Raw genomic sequence first — 19,728 nt, 5'->3', positions numbered from 1 at the left:
TGTTAAAGCCTGAAGCATGATAGTAACGTCCCAAGGAGGGTCCAGATCCTGTAATGGGGAACTAAAATTAAAAGTTCCCTTCAGAATAGCTTTTGAAATCTTCAGAGAAACAGTAACAGTCCTCCGTGATAATTGGAAATGGTTGTTAATTGAATTTTGATGGTTGAGAAGCTGGATCCCTTTTGAAAAAGCTTTGTCACGAAGTCCAGAATGGGTGGAGGAGGGGCTGAAAAATGATCTAATCTTCTGGAAGAAGCCCTTATGGTAAACCTCTGCCATTTGCTGAGGTAAAGTTTTCTAGTATTTGGTTTCTGTGAGGAAAACAAAATGTGAATTACTGAAGCAAGAAAGCCTGACATTTCTGGCCACTATTAGAAATGGAGAAACCATGTGGTTACTCTCAGAGTTTTCAGGTCCCAGTACGGTTGACTGGATGGGAGACTCAGAAGTACTAGATGCGGCCGGCGGTAAGGGAAACCAAATTTGCTGGGGCCAAAAGGAGGCAATGGCCTTGCTCTTTCTAGATTTCTAAAGAAATTTCCTTATGATAGGAAGGAGAGGAAAGGCATAAAGGAGACCTGGGGGCCAATTTTGGACTAGAGTATCCTTTTCTGCTTCATTCTGTGGTAGGTTGGCAAGGACACTGCTGCACTTATAGTTTAGGTAAAGCAAAAAGATTCCAGCAAGGTTGTACCATCACTGTCTGACTGAGGGATCACTCATGGGGCAGAAGGATAAACATGCACAATTTGTCCTATAGAGCACTGGAAGTTCCTAGAATATGCACTGCAATGAGAAAGACATGGGGAGACATCACCCACTGCCACACTCTCATGGCTTCCTGGCAAAGTGAATAAGATCAGGTTCCTCCCTGCTTGTTGATATACCATACTACCAGCATGCTGTCCTTATGTATAGCAATTAAACCCTCAGGGAGAGAGTCCTGAAAGGACTACAGTGCTAGAAAAACTGACCTCATCTACAAGACATAGCTCTGAAGAATGGCCTGCTTGGTTGACCAAGAATCTTGAACCACCTTCCTTCAAAATGCCCCCCCCCCCCCATCCCAGAAGGGAAACATTTCTGGTAACAGAAGCTACCGGAGATGATAGGGTGAATAGCTGAACCTTCATGACTATGGGAGACATCAGTCACCAATTAGTTACCTGCAAATTGGTGTGAGATGAACTGATGCATGTAGTGGGTGCAACACAAAGGACTATTGAACAGAAAGAATTCACTGCTGTACTTTCATGTTTTATTTTGCAAGAGGGACCAGAGTGGTCGAAACAGCCATTAAACCAAATAACCTGAGAATGACTCTTGCAGGGGAAAAAGCGTGGTGAAGAACTTCTGAAGATACTTGATGCATGGAAAATACTCTGGATTGCAGGAGCTTGGCTATCTGACAGTTTGTATCCAGGTGGCATCCTATGGACTCTGCTGTACTGGTGTTAGTTGACTCTTTACATGATTGAGTGTAATATCCAACTGTGGGGCAAGATGGTGTAAGAAGCCGCTGTGTTGGACCAATAGAACCTTGGTTGCTGAGGTGAGGATCCAGTTGTCTAAATATGGGAACACTTGGAAACCCTGCATTCTGATATATGCTGCTACCACTGCCATGTATTTGGTGAACACCCAGGGTCTGTGGTGAGTCCAAAGGGCAGCGCCCTGAATTGAAAATGACTGGCTCCCAACTAGAAATGGAGAAATCTTCACTATCTTGATATAATAGTAGTCATGCTGGAGATCTATTCAGCACATCCAGTCAACATTCCATAGTAGAGGTAGAATGGACTGAACCATGAGTATCCAGAATTTTGTCTGCCTCATGAATTGATTTAGGTGGCTAATGTCCATAATTGGCATTAGGTCCCTTGTTTTCTTTGGAACTAAAAAGAACCAGGAATAGACACTGGATCTTGCCTGGTCTGGAGGCACCTGCCGGATGACCCTTTTTCTCCAGCAGCTTTTTTTTTCTGTTCCTGCAGATTCAATTTGACTGGGTGGTACATCATCATTTTTCTTCCTTTTCTGTGGATTGGAAACAAAGGGAATAATGTTGCCTCTGGTGATTTTCCTCTGCACCAAAGAGTCTTGTATGATGGCCTACTAGATTTGAGGGTGCAGAGATAAGCACTGCCTCCAGAGACCAACAGTCAGGTAGCTCTTTAGGAGTACTGATAGTTGTTTTTCCAAAAAAATGATCATGAAACCCCTGATTTTGCAGTACACCTCTGCTGCTGGGGCAACATCCTTTAAGATCCCCCCCTCCCTGGGGGGGGGGGGATCTGTCTGCAGAAGTGTCTTGGCTAAGTCCTTGGGATTTCCAAAACCACAACTTTTTTACCTCTTTTTAGTTCCTAGAAAAGGTCCTTTGAGGAAAGGAAAAGAAGAGTCTGAACACAGATGGGGTCTTGCCTTTCTGCTCACTCTTGGAGAGCATTTCTTTCACCATTGGTCCAACCGAGTTGAACCATCAAAAGGAGCACTGATGAAGGATACCTTGAAGCTTTCTGCAAAATTTCACAAATGCATCCACGTGTGTGGGTGGATAGCAATATTGCTGCCCTGGCCATACCATCAGCTGCAATAGAAAACAGACACATGGATACTTTCAGCATAGATTGTAGGGTGGACAACTGGGACTTCACCGATTTCTGGATGATCACCAGTAGGTTATCTGACAGGGACTTGGTCATTTCTTTCACCAAGTCCCTGTGAAAGTGTGTCATATGGACAAGGAAATTCAGTGATCTAAGTGCAAACGTTGCTGAAGTGTGTGTCTTTTTCCCAAATCTGTCCAAAGCCCTAGCCTCCTGTTACAGGGATGGACAGAGATGCTCTCCTCAGACAGCTCCTTCTTTGTGACTGCTGCAACAACAATGGAATTCACTGAGTTCCTTGCTCTAATGTGTCCTAGTCCAAACAGTAACCAAAATGTTATACGGCTTGCATGTATCGACTCCAACACATGTCCACTGTAAAACTAGATCTAAAAGGTCATCAGCGGAAGCCACCCCCAAATGTCTTGAGGAACACAGACTCCTCTGGAAGGAGCATGTTGGAGGACCAAACTCCCTTGCTATCTTATCATTTCAAGAAGGTCACTAAAGGTCATGTCTTCTGGAGGAGATCATGGGAACACTTCTCGCTCATTGAACTCTGTGTCTTTAGTGACTGACTCCAGAGAGTAGTCTAAGTGTTTCCTCTTATAAGTCTACTTCTTAGAAACTTGTCCTACTTGGGCTTCTGAAGAAGCTTCAGGATCATTCTGGGAACTCATGTGGTGAGCACCTCCAAGGGTGAAGGAGGGTGACTGTCACCGTCGTGTAGGATGTATGGATTCAGATACAGGATGCATTGGATATCAGGATGGAGCCAAGCATGGCAGAGCTACCTTTTCTCTTGGTCTAGAGAGAACCCTTTCAAATGTCTTAAATGCTGAAGATGAAATTGGATCCAAAGAGATGCTCCTCCGATCTGAAAAAGGGATATGAGGGTTATCTACAGCTCCAATCCATCCAAGTTTCAAGGCTGACAACAGAGTTAAGGCACTGAGGAGAAAGGACAGATCAGAAAACATCTGAGTTGAACCCATCCCCAAGCCTTGGCTCCAAAGCTTACACTCTGAGGACTCATCCTGATCTGAGGCTGGAACAGAATATGAGAAACCAATGGAAGGACATATGAAGCTATACCTGATGCCCCAGTGAGGTTTAGCACCGGGAACACCAAATTTGAATCTGTGTCAAAACAAACAGCATCAGATCAATCAGATTAAAGTTTTTATTTATAAACATTGCATTATGAATTGAATAAGATTGCCTGTTGCAAAATTAAGAAAGCAGAAAACTATTAAGTGAAAGTTATTACCTGTCATATACCATGTCTAAGACCGGACGGGAGAAATAAGGTGGCCCCCAGATGGCACTATTGTATCTATACACTTGAGCAAACTTCACATCAACATAGGTACTTCCAGTGATGTTACCCCATACAATGACATTCTTCACTCCTGTTGGGGAAGACAAAGGCAAATGATTCATCAGGCATTCTGGCACAAGAGAAAACAAGAGGCATTATTTTTCTTAGGCTTACAATAACAACACCAAGACTAAAAATGTCTGCTCTGTAAAACTTAACTAGCACAGGAGAGACTTTGAATAGCTCATTTTAAGTGGATAAACACAGTTGTCCTATAGTACTTCATCATGCCTGCTACCAACCTGCTTAACTCGAATCACTAACTCTTATCTGAAAACCACAACTGAGTTCCACTTTGTGGTGCAACTTATATTTGCCAGAATACAGTGACTGGCAAACTAAACAATATGACACAATTATCCTACAAATTCAAAAATACAATGCATCATTTTCTTTATAACTGTCCTACAATAAACTTTGCTTTAACACTGAAGCATAGCTTATAATATTTTTGCAAAACTTTAGTCTTAAAACCAAGTATTTTCTCAGCTAATTATACCTATTTTCTGCTATCAGTCCCTTTAGTCATAGCTTCAACATCTGTATTTTAGTGAGTATAACAAGAAAAAGATGTCTCAGCATTAGTTTTCTTGCTTTATAGATCTTCAGTTTTAGAATGTTGATGTTATCATGCTGTTTAATGGGTAAAGTATAGTTGTGTGAGTGTACTCAGTGAAATGGTAGATTTTCCGTAGATTTTTTAACAGCAGTATAACAACAGTCTTCATCTTGCCTTCACTTCATGCTGTAGCGAAGATCTACTTTGCTCTAGACGTGTTCAAATCCCTTTCAAAGATGAACATTACCACTCTAGCACTTTGTCAGGACACATGCAGATATGATACTCATGACGACATACGTATATCCCCACACCACACCACATCCTTCATTTTTCCACTGGGAAGGTTATTAGTAATTAATGATGACATCCATGAAATCCAGACTCTATGAGTGTGAGACATCATGGTTACACAAGTACCATGGAAGATAACATTTACTATTGTTTGCCTGCCAGTTTCCAGGTACAACAGATTAAGTTTCACAGAATACCTCTTGATCTATATTCAGGAATGGAGCTACACTTTCAGAAGGCCTGAGTAAGCAAAGGTTGGGCATTTTATAAGATCTCCCCATCTTTGAGGATGGCATAAGGGCAATAATCAAAGATGTGAAGTTTTCTAGTGGAGGACATAGTTACTAAAGCACCTCAGTCCTTAGAAAACATGCACAAAGGTGGTGTCACTACAAAAAACATCTTTATCTATAGGATTATAAAGCTCCGAGAGACCATCCTCCACCTAGCTGGCCTGGACATGTAATGCACAATTAAGCTTACCAGTGGAACACTCCTAGTATTACCACCAGTACATATTTGTAGTTCATGGTGGAACAACCAGAATGACCTCCAATTCCCATTGAGTATGGGAAGAAGAAATAGATTATAAGCTCCAGCTCCAGGGACTTGAACCTCAGCACAGAAATAAATAGGACATGCTGGAGGGACAGATTCATATCCCAGAGGCTCCCCTCACTCTGGAACAAAATCCCAATCCATGTTAGGCAGAGCCCCTCACTGACCCTCTTCAAGAGAAATCTTGACGAGTGTATGGGAGACCGTAGGTTTACCCCTGGGATCTCTTCTGTGTCCTTGCTAGACAGAGGTACAGTAAACTAACCTAAATATGGCTACCTTCTGTGACCTACTATACAGAGGCACAGTCAACTAATCTAAAAGGGTGGCGAAAGCCAATCACACTCTGGCTAGGCTTATAAGTGCCCTAGGGCAGATAGCCTAGTATCAACCTATGAGCAGATTGTTGAGAAAGTCTAATGACACAAATGACCAACATATGTCTTCTGACAGAAAGAATTACCACATTGGAAAAAATCATCAGAGAATTCCTGCATGGATTCTGTGAATAGGACTTCCTTTCCAATAGAACAACTGTATCTTTTATAACTTCCATTTGTAACAACCTCCAGTTTAAATAATAATACTACCTGAATTGCATCAACAAAGAGAATTCTCTTTCTCTCTCACCAGTACAGAACATGCCAAAGGTATAGTTTCCAGGTTATTCCATTACTGCTCTATTACTGCAAAGGCCTGCTCTTAACTGATAAGGATTGAATGATTTTATTGTGGCACAGAGGGATGAAGCCATGATTACCATCCAGGTGAAAGTACAATTACCAGCATGGATGCATGACAGCACAGCCTGGAAGGACATACACACCTACCACGGGGAGGAAACATGCTGAACATCTTTCTTTCTCTACTAGTACCTGGAACCAGGATTGATGGTGTTGGGCAGAGGGGACTCAGAAGATATGGCCACCCAGTTTTCCCTGAATGGGGCAGAGACTCAGAGTTGCTCCCTATTTCCCACCCAGCTTCATATGGTGACATCAGCATAGAGATGGGAACATGTAGGATTAACAAAAAAATTCTGTGATCTACATTATGACAGCACCTAACCACTCAGTCTTGCTCAACTTGCTAGCAAGTCTCTCATCCTGTTATTTAGCCTGCCATGGATGAGGATGACTGTATGCTCAGGTGATCTCCTGATATGCAGGCTGTCCTGGCATAGGTCACACTGGACAGCTGTCAAGAATAGGACTTGAGAAGGTAGGACTATATGGGCAGGCATAGGCCAGTGCCTGTGACCAAAAAAAAATAAATAAACTGATAGGAAATTAATGTATATAATGCATTAGTAACATTTACTGGTCTCGCTTCCATAAGTGTCACATCAACTGGCATAGCAGAAAGAAAGGTGGAGAGAAGTGCTGATGAGCAATACAACAACATATCACATGACATGCTCTACATGCAGATACTGAAGTTGAATACATGTAGTCTGAAAAATGCTTGGTGAGCCTATCAGAGACTAGTAAGTCAGACCTATACAAGCCAACAAAGTGAATTATACCAATACATGCTGAAGCATGCATTCTATACATGACACTAAAAACCATTTGACTGAAACCTGCTGAAAAAATGCCATACAAAATGGAAAAAATCCTTTTACTGCCTGGTGGGTGGCATTGCATTGATACCCCTTCAATTTTAAATAACATCTCCAAGATCAGAGAACCTTAGAGTGGGTTGATTTAACGTAAAGGCGCATAACTGCCATACAAAACACTGTCTCCCTTTTACTTGTTTTAAATAAAGGCAACATTCAGCAAACTGCACATCCACTATACTGAGTTAAATGAACTCTAATTCAATCAGCTCATTTTCAGTCAACTGAAATGATCCTCTGGGACACAGACACTTGTAGAATATCAGCCTAGAAAGAATGGCACACTAAACAGATACAGAAAGAGATCAGAAAATGTGGAGTGATGGATTAAAAACAGTATTTCAATGTTAATGGACTGTAGGGTCTACTTGAGATTACTGAAGCAGGCCTCACCATACCATACTTCTTGAACTGCAGAAAAGACACTCCAGCAAAGTCTGTGTTACTTTAATATGTGGCAAAATGCAACATATCAACAGAGAATATCACTGATCACATATGAACTCATCCAAAACTCATCCAAAAGTTAGTAAACTGTTTCTGTGGTGGGGTAAAGCCCCCATACACCCCAAAACTAAGTTATAGCAGCATTGAGATAGTAAAGCTATTGGGAAGAGGGAATACTTGCACTTCCTTCTTGAGGTTCTGCAATCCCAGAGTAATTACATTAGTATTGTGGGGAAGAGGATGAAGCCCCCATGTCAGGGTGCAGGGAGCTGCTAAAATGTTAATAGTTTTAAAACTTATGACACTGGTTCAATAATTTAACACCAGCCACTGGATTGCCTACAATGGGATTTGATATTATGTCAGTTTTTGGGATTGTGGTCAGTGAAGTGTGTTGAGGTGAAACCAGTTTCTGACTAAGGGCTGTACAAGTCACAAACATGGAATTTATGCATGCAGCACTGTTTACAGACTAGTATACCTACTGGAAGAGTTAGAAAACAATGCACGGACATAATATAATATATTCAGAATAATAAAAATAAGATGATTATGCTCAAGGCTCTAGCCTCACAGCTAGAACGTTATTCACAAGAAAGTATTTGCTTGAATAACCATAACTGAAAAAAGTTGAATAATTTGTAAAGTAAACATTGTATTCCTTTGTTAAAGGTTAAAGTTAAAAACTTAAAGCATTACAGCTGTGTTGTAAAAGATATATTGAACTCTTGCTATATAATGTAAGTTTTCTTGAGTAATTTGCATTTCTTACCTACAGTAGCTACGTTTAGTTTCTGAGCAAGCTGTGATCGTGCTTCTCCTTCCAGCTGAGTTGAAACACCAACAAAACTATTTTGTGCAATGGAAGGTGTATTCTGTATAAGAACAAGAGTCTTTAAGTTCACAAATGTGTCCCCAGCAACAGCCACACGAACATGCCTGTGGGCATTGTGATCAATCAGATATGCATATTCCTTGTACTGGCTGGCTATATCTCTAAAACAGTCTTTACGATATTGGTTCTCCTGTTCTTTGATGTCATCTAGCATAATGATGACATCAGCATTGGTGAAAGCAGTGGACTGGTTTGTATGCACAGTGACACTACGAAGTAAAGGACTTGCTAGGTCCATAGCTTCAAGTTGCAGACCATTAAGTAAGTCTTCTTTCTCTTCACTATCCAAAAGGTGCAAGCTGACTTCTGTTTCACTTCCAAACAATTCTCCACTGGTCAATAAGGGAATTAGATTATATGCTGTTACATTTGATGCACTGAAAAAAATAGGGAAATGTTGAGAAAAACATTCATTGCAAGGATGTCTAATTCTTTAAGATAAAAAGACACTATGTAAGTAAAGCAAAACATTTATTTAGTTTCACTGTGGATATTACCTTCTTCCTAAAAAATATTACATAGCCAAACTGAGACCAGCTGTAAATAACTCACTTGTTGCAGTAAAGAGTATACTAATTGTTTTAATCTGTGTTTTTTTCTCCAGCAACCCATTCTTTTTTCCTCTGGCTGGTTTGCATTCCCGGCAACTTTTCTCATAATAATAATAATAATAATAATAATCATCATCATCATCATCATAACGCAAGATAGGAACCTGCATGCTATCATGTGCTTGGATGTCATAGGCAGGGCTAGCCTTTGTTCAACTAGTGCACTAGGCGTAAAGGCTCCATGGGACCCCCCCACACACACACACACACACACACACCACATGGTGCCCCTATCCAAATTACCTTTTTTCTTCCTTTTTCTTCACAGTGTCTTAATCTTCCATTTTTCCTGTTTTTATTCAATATATTTCAACTAGGCAAGACTGCTCTAGTTAATTGTATATGAAACAACTGTATTTAGCTGAGGTTCTAGACACTTTGAGGTGCATTTTACATTTTTTAAGTAACTTTTTCATCCAAAGATGGCCTGAACAAAAATCATGATGATGACTTACTGCAGTGCCCACAGGCATGTTCAAGTGGCTGTTGCTTCAGTTCTGCATGTTAAGTTTGTTTATTCCCTTAATCCTTTTAACACATCTAACTGACCAAGACTACACTGTAATAACTTCAGCAGAAATAATTGCATCATCGGGAGGGTGGCTTAATGGCTAAGGTGTTTGCTTTACAAACCCAAGGTGCAGGGTTTGAGTCTCACACAGGATAATTGGCAAGGCTTAAAATGGCTTGCAAGGGCAGTTAGCTTAGTAATAAACTATGAACCTATAAGCCAGGAGTTCTTGATACTCTCAGATGTATTTTACATTTTTTAAACAGCCTTTTCATGATTAAGGGAAGAAATTCAGTTTTATTCTTCAACCACAGTTTCCCAAAATCATTTGAACACATTGTAACTAACAAAACCTACTATAAGCACTAAATTAAGCTGGAGGTATGATACTTATTTATTGACATGTTGACTATATAAAATGTAATGTTTTTCTTAGTAGTTTCTGGAGATATGCTTTTAAGCTGACTAATTAGTTAATTATTTAAGATTGGGCAATCTTTTTAAGTGCTTTGATGCTGTTCTTTTTGTATCTGAGTTTGTAGAAGTGACTGGGAAGTCGTGAAAACACTTACTCTCCTTCTTTTGTTTTATTAAAGCTGTTTTAGTTTAAGCCGTGGTTGGTCCTCTTAGGTCTTTTGAAAAATATTGCTGTTTTGCTTATAGAGGACCTTTGACAGAATGCTTCTTTACCTTCCCACATAAGATAGGCACCTATTATGCACCTGATTGATTGTTTCTGTGGAAAATGAAAAAAAAAATAATTACAGTAATGTTTTCATCTTGATACTTTAAAATAGCCTAACTGACTCTCTGTGCACCACTCTGAAGTTTGTGAGGAAAGGTAAACATACATTTTTATGTTAAATCAAGTGTTTACATGGAGCAACTGTTTTTCTCAGTGCACCACGATCTCCATTCAGAAGCTCCGAATGCTGTGTGACATGCACAGTTGGTGTTTCATTCTTACTAGTTTCGAAATGGTAAACGTTTGTTCTTTGAATTATGATCTTCTTTTCTCAATTATTTTCATTTTGGTCTTTTGTTATTTCGATCAACTGAAGTAGATCCATGTCTATTTATCTATCTATCTATCTATCTATCTATCTATCTATCTATCTATCTATCTATCTATCTATCTATCTATCAGCTCACACTATTTCCAATCTTCTCTTTGTGAAGGACTCTCACTTTTGAATTTTTTGATTTCTTTCTCTGTCTCACTTATGACCTACGTGATTCATTGCTTTTGGAGTTCATGGGTAGTATGAACAGGAGGCCAACAATCACAAAAACTGCAGGACTTCCTCATTGGCCACCTCTCTCGCTGCTTTAGCAGGTGTGCTTTTCCTGTATTTATTAATCTTTTGAAGTAAAGAAACCATTGGCTTATGCCTAGGGCCAGCTATAGCCATGGCTAGGAGGTTTTCACATCTGAGCTCCTACGTCTCCAATCTCCTCTCTTTTTTCATGCAGTACTTTTCAGGCAGGCTCTTGCACTAATGATCCCATTTACAGTAGTTTAAGGCACACACATTCTGTAGTACGAGGTGATGTTGCGGCCAGTGTCATAAACATGTGCATACCCTCAGGCTGTCATGCTGTTATTCTCCACCAGAGAATGACATATGCAGTCGTAGTCCCCACTACTTTCCAAAAGATAGGGTCACTAGCCTACAGCTGCAATATTCTGGCTGGTTCATGTATAATACAGAGTGCTAGCAAAGCCTAGGGTACTAGTATCTTAACTCTCAATATCTCTTCACCAAAGAAGCCAATCAATTATCCCTTTATTACTGTTAAATGCATGTCTATACTGTCATTTCAAAACAAATGTTAGTCTAGAACAGGGGTGTCCAACCTTTTGGCTTGCCAGGGCCGCATTGAGTGAACAGAAATTGTCTTGGGGCTGCATATAAAATATATCATATAGTTAACTCTTTCGCTGCCACGGGCGACCAAAGTCGACCTCCTGGCTATACTGTAGGTGCATTCAAACAATGAATAAATGTAATAAATGCCTAATATTTGCCTTAAAATTCTAATTCTAATTCTATTTCTAATTCTCTAATCTAACAGTTAACTCTAATATCTTAGTTAATATATATATATATATATATATATATATATATATATATATATATATACATATATATATTTACATATAAACAGATGTTCACTACAGCACTAGCATTTCTCACTGGGAAAACCACTCCAGCAGTCCAACTACGTAAAATGTCAGTATTAGCAGTCCTACAATACTATAATCCACAAAAATAAGCCAACAAATTTGCAATAAAGTAAAGAATTTACATTACTGACTTAATAAAACAATTCTAAATAAGCTACAAGAGGGTCTCACCCAAACAAATGGCTGGTGCCAGAAACATGGCCTCAAGCTAAATGCCAAAAATGCATCATCATCCCCTTTGGGGAGAGTGATTTCCTCACAAATTATCATATTAATAACAATACTGTAAGCACACAACCAGTTGAGAGGTGCTTGGACACCCAGGTTTATAGAAACCTAACTTTTGACCACCATGTTGTCTCCATTGTACGGAAAGCTTTTTACATGGCCCACCTCATTAGTGGTCTCATCCAGGGACAAGGTGGTCATAACATCCCTGAATTCTTCCTTTATAAGAGCCATTACTGAGTGCAAAGCCCCTTTTGGCATGTGCCTCAGCAAAACACCCTGCCGAAAGAAAGACTACAAACATTTCTGACAAAAAAGGTCAAAAGACTAAGTTCACTTAGTTATCCAAACAAACTAAAAAGCTTCTTGCTCTCTTCTGCCTCTCACTGGCCCCTATAAATTTCATCTCTAGCTTGCTTTCCAGACTAAGAAAGATCCTGCCTTAAGAGACTTCCTCCACCTCAGAAATACTGGTTATACTTAAAACGCTCACTACAAAGACCACAGCCTTCACTGCAACATAAACAAACTACTTTGTATGGACAGGTTCTTGATACATAAACTTCAACTTCTGTAAAAAGTTCTTCTCATTATCAAACAATGTAGTTCAGCAACACGACAAATGGATGGATAACCATAAATGTACTCCTTGAGTAAGTAGCATAGCCTTCATCAAACCGGAGGGAAAATCCACATAATAAACTTTCCTAGCTGGATGGCTAAGATGTAATATTGGTTACTCAAGTCTACTTGCCCAAGAAGAGGGGCCTATTTAACTAAGAATTCCATTTGCAAAAATATATTCAGTATACATATTAAATCTCTCTCTCTTTCACACACACACACACACACACACACACACACACACACACACACACACACACGCACACGCACGTACGCAAAATATCGAAGCGGCATGTAAGCAAATTCTTTCCCTGGGAAAGAATTCTCTTGGCCGCTTCCGTACTTTGCCATTTTCGGCACTGTAGTGTGGTCTCGGAGTTGGTATATATAAGTAGGGGGGGTGTAGGGCATTACTACTCACCTCTACCTTTGCAGTTACCCTGTCCAAGGGAACATCAGTACCCACAAGCAGCTGTGGCTCACATTCAGTCTCACTGCTATAGCGTAGCTCACTTCCTGACGTAACTACCTGACAGTTCAGTTTTATAAGCTTTCGCTTACATGGGGTTGATTAATCACTATTCGCTTACCTAAGCATTTGGTGATCTAATATAGACCCTCTTTATATGCTACAGTCCCACAAAGTCAATCCACCACTGACCCATTAACCTTAGGCTGCTGTCTTATTCTTACTCCCTGGAACTGCATTACCTTGGATGACTAATTTTATTGCCTAAGAAAAAGACACAAATTGAAAGCTGAAGCGAAAATCCATACAGTTGAGAGGTATGATTGCATATTCAATACAACACTCTGTCAGGAAAGCCACAATTTAATGAAAGTGTACTATTAATGTACGATATATTTGTGAGCAAACTTATTTGTGTTCAGTAGGTAGATTGATCGTCATTAGCCTCTTTGTGCATGTGTCTCTCTCTGTCATGCACATGCACATACATACACACACACACACACACACACACACACACACACACACACACACACACACACACACACACACACACACACACACTCCTTCTACTTTCACATGCACAAGCATTCTGCTTTCATGCATGTACTCACTCATTCACTCCCTCCGTACTTGCCTATTAACACAGGTAAGTGCTGTCCCTTTCAAAGGCAATGATGGCAAATCCATACACGAGTCCCTCTTCAGCGAGAACACACAATGATTCTTTGGCATGAAATAATGGCGGGAACACACAGATCCTTCTTTGGCGCATGCAAATACCGACAGAGTTATAGGTTACGGACGTGAAAAGCACAAAACAAAAAAAGTGTTTTGGGGCATGCGTATATCGATGTTGCAGTTAGAGGTCGGGGGCCGCATGGAAGAGGTCTGAGGGCTGCATGCAGCCTGCGGGCTGCTGGTTGGACACATCTGGTCTAGAATATAACATGATTTTTAAAGACATTCATTCTCCTTGCATTCATCCTAAAATTTCTACATCATGTATTTGAACAAAATAAATGTTTAGTTCCTTCTGTTTAGAGCAGGGGTGTCCAACCTTTTGGCTTGCCAGGGCCGCATTGAGTGAACAGAAATTGTCTTGGGGCTGCATATAAAATATATCATATAGTTAACTCTTTCGCTGCCACAGGCGACCAAAGTCGACCGCCTGGCTATACTGTAGGTGCATTCAAACAATGAATAAATGTAATAAATGCCTAATATTTGCCTTAAAATTCTAATTCTAATTCTATTTCTAATTCTCTAATCTAACAGTTAACTCTAATATCTTAGTTAATATATATATATATATATATATATATATATATATATATATATATATATATATATATTTACATATATATATATTTACATATAAACAGATGTTCACTACAGCACTAGCATTTATCACTGGGAAAACCACTCCAGCAGTCCAACTATGTAAAATGTCAGTATTAGCAGTCCTACAATACTATAATCCACAAAAATAAGCCAACAAATTTGCAATAAAGTAAAGAATTTACATTACTGAATTAATAAAACAATTCTAAATAAGCTACAAGAGGGTCTCACCCAAACAAATGACTGGTGCCAGAAACATGGCCTCAAGCTAAATGCCAAAAATGCATCATCATCCCCTTTGGGGAGAGTGATTTCCTCACAAATTATCATATTAATAACAATACTGTAAGCACACAATCAGTTGAGAGGTGCTTGGACACCCAGGTTTATAGAAACCTAACTTTTGACCACCATGTTGTCTCCATTGTACGGAAAGCTTTTTACATGGTCCACCTCATTAGTGGTCTCATCCAGGGACAAGGTGGTCATAACATCCCTGAATTCTTCCTTTATAAGAGCCATTGCTGAGTGCAAAGCCCCTTTTGGCATGTGCCTCAGCAAAACACCCTGCCGAAAGAAAGACTACAAACATTTCTGACAAAAAAGGTCAAAATACTAAGTTCACTTAGTTATCCAAACAAACTAAAAAGCTTCTTGCTCTCTTCTGCCTCTCACTGGCCCCTATAAATTTCATCTCTAGCTTGCTTTCCAGGCTAAGAAAGATCCTGCCTTAAGAGACTTCCTCCACCTCAGAAATACTGGTTATACTTAAAACGCTCACTACAAAGACCACAGCCTTCACTGCAACATAAACAAGCTACTTTGTATGGACAGGTTCTTGATACATAAACTTCAACTTCTGTAAAAAGTTCTTCTCATTATCAAACAATGTAGTTCAGCAACACGACAAATGGATGGATAACCATAAATGTACTCCTTGAGTAAGTAGCATAGCCTTCATCAAACCGGTTGGAAAATCCACATAATAAACTTTCCTAGCTGGATGGCTAAGATGTAATATTGGTTACTCAAGTCTACTTGCCCAAGAAGAGGGGCCTATTTAACTAAGAATTCCATTTGCAAAAATATATTCAGTATACATATTAAATCTCTCTCTCTTTCACAGACACACACACACACACACACACACACACACACACACACACACACACCACCACACATGCACAGAAGCACACACACACACACACACACACACACACACACACACACACACACACACACACACACACACACACACACACACACACACAAAATGAGCCCCTAAAATAGGCAACCTCAGTAATCGCATGACACACACTCACTAAATGAAATATCCTGGAAGTAAAAATAACTGAAAAAAAATCATACTAGAGATGGACTCATCCAACTAATTTCCCAGCACCAAAAGGACCATCAATAAATTAGCAAACAAAATGCTCAGAAAAAAGTAAATCAATAAGAAATCTATAAACTCTCAAAGATCATACTACACACTGGAGTAAACATATAACTTCCCTCCAATCTAAAGCCATTTGACATTCAGACATTTTAATTTGTACAGAAGTTATTCACAGACTGACAGTTTACTGAGCTGTCACATTAGTACTCTATGCTTACGTCTGAACCAATGAAGCATACTTGACAATTCCAAAAGAATTAACGTAGTTTAATAAGAAGGTTATTTGCAAGGTTACATGGCAGTTTATATTGGAAATAAGCAAAGATATTAAAAAGGCTCTGTTTCTCGTAATTATGCTGAAAAGTCTTCCAAGGTAAATACAACTTTTTGATTTAGTATAGAACCATACCTCTCAACCTTAGAGCAAGAAGTCTGGAGAAAGAGAAAAATAAAAGTGGGACACAGGCCCAAACATAATTATGCACCACAGACACCATTGAAACAACTGTAGCTGCAAACATTATACATCACTTATAATCTTTCTATCCCATCATTGTCAGGTAAGCATTATATGGCTCAATCAATCCTGCCTTCTTTTGCAACAAAGAAAACCATGCTTTGAAAGGACAAATGCATTAAAAATAATAAATAAAACACATTGCATCCACATCCTGCAACTTCCTACCTGCAGACAACCACAGAGCTTTCACTGAAACTAGGGCTGCTTATTTCCCAGGAATGATAGCTCTCCCTAAGTCTAATGGGATACAATCTACCAGGATCTGGACTACCTGAAATAAATTAAATAATGGCCTGCAAATTACAAGTGCACTTTGTTTAATTAAACTATATTTTTAAGCCCACTTACTGTATTTTTCAGTAACATCCCAATCTCCATTTCCAGGTCATTTTACAAGACATTGGCAGTGGTAGACTTGGTATCCTCCAAATCCCTACAGGACCACACTCATATTGCTAGCATTGTCCATTAAATGTAAATATCCATCTATTGCAAATGGCAAGAAGCTATATCTTAACAAATCTACTTTTGGCATGCCTAGTATCTAAGTATCAGGTTTTGAAACAAATAACATATTCTTCACAGTCCGTAAGTCTCTGTCTTTAATAATCATCTACAGTTGCAGCCTTCCCAACACACAAACACACACATACACACTAAAACCCCCAACATTTAAAAAATTACATTGTGCCCACCTGATTTCCCAGTACTGATGATCCACCAAACCTATACTTATTGTTGTCCAGTCTGCCACTGCTTAGAACCCACCAATGACAAAGCAGTACTGGGTGCTTTTTTGTTTGTCAGAAAAAAAAAAAAACAATTCAACTTTGTAGGGTTCCTATCAGCAGATCAAAAACGCTTGTTTTCGAATGAGTCTTGGTCGAACTGACAAAACTGAAACTGCAAAATATCGAAGCGGCATGTAAGCAAATTCTTTCCCTGGGAAAGAATTCTCTTGCCTGCTTCCGTACTTTGCCATTTTCGGCACTGTAGTGCGGTCTCGGAGTTGGTATATATAAGTAGGGGGGGTGTGGGGCATTACTACTCACCTCTACCTTTGCAGTTACCCTGTCCAAGGGAACATCAGTACCCACAAGCAGCTGTGGCTCACATTCAGTCTCACTGCTATAGCGTAGCTCACTTCCTGAAGTAACTACCTGACAGTTCAGTTTTATAAGCTTTCGCTTACATGGGGTCGATTAATCACTGTTCGCTTACCTAAGCATTTGGTGATCTAATATAGACCCTCTTTATATGCTACAGTCCCACAAAGTCAATCCACTACTGACCCATTAACCTTAGGCTGCTGTCTCATTCTTACTCCCTGGAACTGCATTACCTTGGATGACTAATTTTATTAACTAAGAAAAAGACACAAATTGAAAGATGAAGCGAAAATCCATACAGTTGAGAGGTATGATTGCATATTCAATACAACACTCTGTCAGGAAAGCCACAATTTAATGAAAGTGTACTTTTAATGTACGATATATTTGTGAGCAAACTTATTTGTGTTCAGTAGGTAGATTGATCGTCATTAGCTTCTTTGTGCATGTGTCTCTCTCTGTCATGCACATGCACATACACACACACACACACACACACACACACACACACACACACACACACACACACACACACACACACACACACACACACTCCTTCTACTTTCACATGCACAAGCATTCTGCTTTCATGTGTGTACTCACTCATTCACTCCCTCCGTACTTGCCTATTAACAAAGGTAAGTGCTGTCCCTTTCAAAGGCAATGATGGCAAATCCATACACGAGTCCCTCTTCAGCGAGAACACACAATGATTCTTTGGCATGAAATAATGGCGGAAACACACAGATCCTTCTTTGGCGCATGCAAATACCGACAGAGTTATAGGTTACGGACGTGAAAAGCACAAAACAAAAAAAAGTGTTTTGGGGCATGCGTATATCGATGTTGCAGTTAGAGGTCGGGGGCCGCATGGAAGAGGTCTGAGGGCTGCATGCGGCCTGCGGGCCGCTGGTTGGACACATCTGGTTTAGAGTTTTTCCAAGCCTTTCTGCTTGATCTGTTTCCATACATAAAATATAACTGCTCTGAAAAAAACACACAGAGATACCAATACTTATGTTCAACTTGATCCTTTTCATCTCATGACTACTTTAACAGAAACATTATTTGTTAATAGTTCACTATGAACATTTTTACTCTTTTTATTTTAATGGTCTAAGTGACAATTAGTAACAACATGTAGTCAACAGAACAGTCATGAGCTGTACTGTATTAGTTAATTGCAGAAAAATGAAAGACATAACATAAAGCATACTTAGGTAAATAAAATAATAAAAAAAAGCCAAATAACATGATACATTCAGGAGTGATCAGCAATCATGGGAAAAAAAAAAAAAAAAATATATATATATATATATATATATAGATATATATATATATATATATATATATATATATATATATATATATATATATATATATATATATACATTTATATATATGTAGATATAAACACATATAAATATAGACAGGTTTGCTATCAAAATCCTGAAACACAGTTCTTCGAGTAGTCACTTACTCGAAAAAAAATGTCAGAAATGAAAATTTCTTTCACTTAAAACAACAAAAGTGGTAATGTAGATAATTCAAATTCAACATTATTGACATTACCCACCTTAACTTGATGTCCGGTGATTTCATTCAAAAATTTTGCGGGGGGCAAGTCTCTATGCAACCCCCCTGCAAATTATATCTTCCAAATCAGAGATTGCATTACGCTGAGGAAAAGGGTAAATTTCCTGATTCCCACTGTACTGCAGTCTCCAATCAAAACATCAAACTCTCAACAGTGAATGCACAGCAGCATTCGCTGTTATGGATTTGAACAATTCTGGATCGCATTACATGAAATTGAAAACAGTCTTTCTACAATTCCAGTATCCCAATTTGAGCAACTGCCATCTCAAATTTTGACAGTAAACCATATTATATATATATATATATATATATATATATATATATATATATATATATATGTGTGTGTGTGTGTGTGTGTGTGTGCACATACATATGTGTGTGTGTGTGTGTGTGTGTGTGTGTGTGTGTGTGTGTGTGTGTGTGTGTGTGTATATATATATATATATATATATATATATATATATATATATATATATATATACTGGTGACAGTGTAAGTGTCCAGTTACAAGTGTAAGTGTCCAGTTACAAGGCATGTGGGAACAATCAGTTCAAGTATCTTAAATAAGCAGAGGAGCAAGCAGATAACCAAGAGAGCAAATAAATAAATAAATACAAAAGCAATAAAGGAAATTTCTTCCTGAGAATAAAAGGCAGTGATGTTAATAGGAAGAAGCCATCAAATTTTAGCAAAAACAGATAAGAAGGCAGCTTGCTCAACTTACTCTGTGAAGACATGAGATGGGAAATAGACAAACCCAAA

The 19,728-nt window shown here is 39.0% G+C and overlaps 1 protein-coding gene across 4 annotated transcripts in view; it reads right to left on the bottom strand.

Moving 5' to 3' along the window:
* MDH1B (malate dehydrogenase 1B) overlaps positions 1–19,728 on the bottom strand; it is a 446,421-nt gene that overhangs the window by 174,823 nt on the left and 251,870 nt on the right. For all 4 annotated transcript variants that reach the window (XM_044078250.1, XM_044078249.1, XM_044078248.1 and 1 more), the window contains 2 exons: positions 8,242–8,741; positions 3,880–4,021 (listed from right to left, as the gene is read on the bottom strand). In XM_044078250.1, the coding sequence (XP_043934185.1) occupies positions 3,880–4,021; positions 8,242–8,741 (642 nt within the window). The remainder of the gene's footprint in view (positions 1–3,879; positions 4,022–8,241; positions 8,742–19,728) is intronic.

Source organism: Protopterus annectens, chromosome 7.part0 (genome assembly GCF_019279795.1).
Source record: "Protopterus annectens isolate FY-2018-M chromosome 7.part0, PAN1.0, whole genome shotgun sequence".
In the NCBI taxonomy this organism is placed as follows: Eukaryota; Metazoa; Chordata; order Ceratodontiformes; family Protopteridae; genus Protopterus; species Protopterus annectens.
This window is presented reverse-complemented; position numbering and strand designations above follow the sequence as displayed.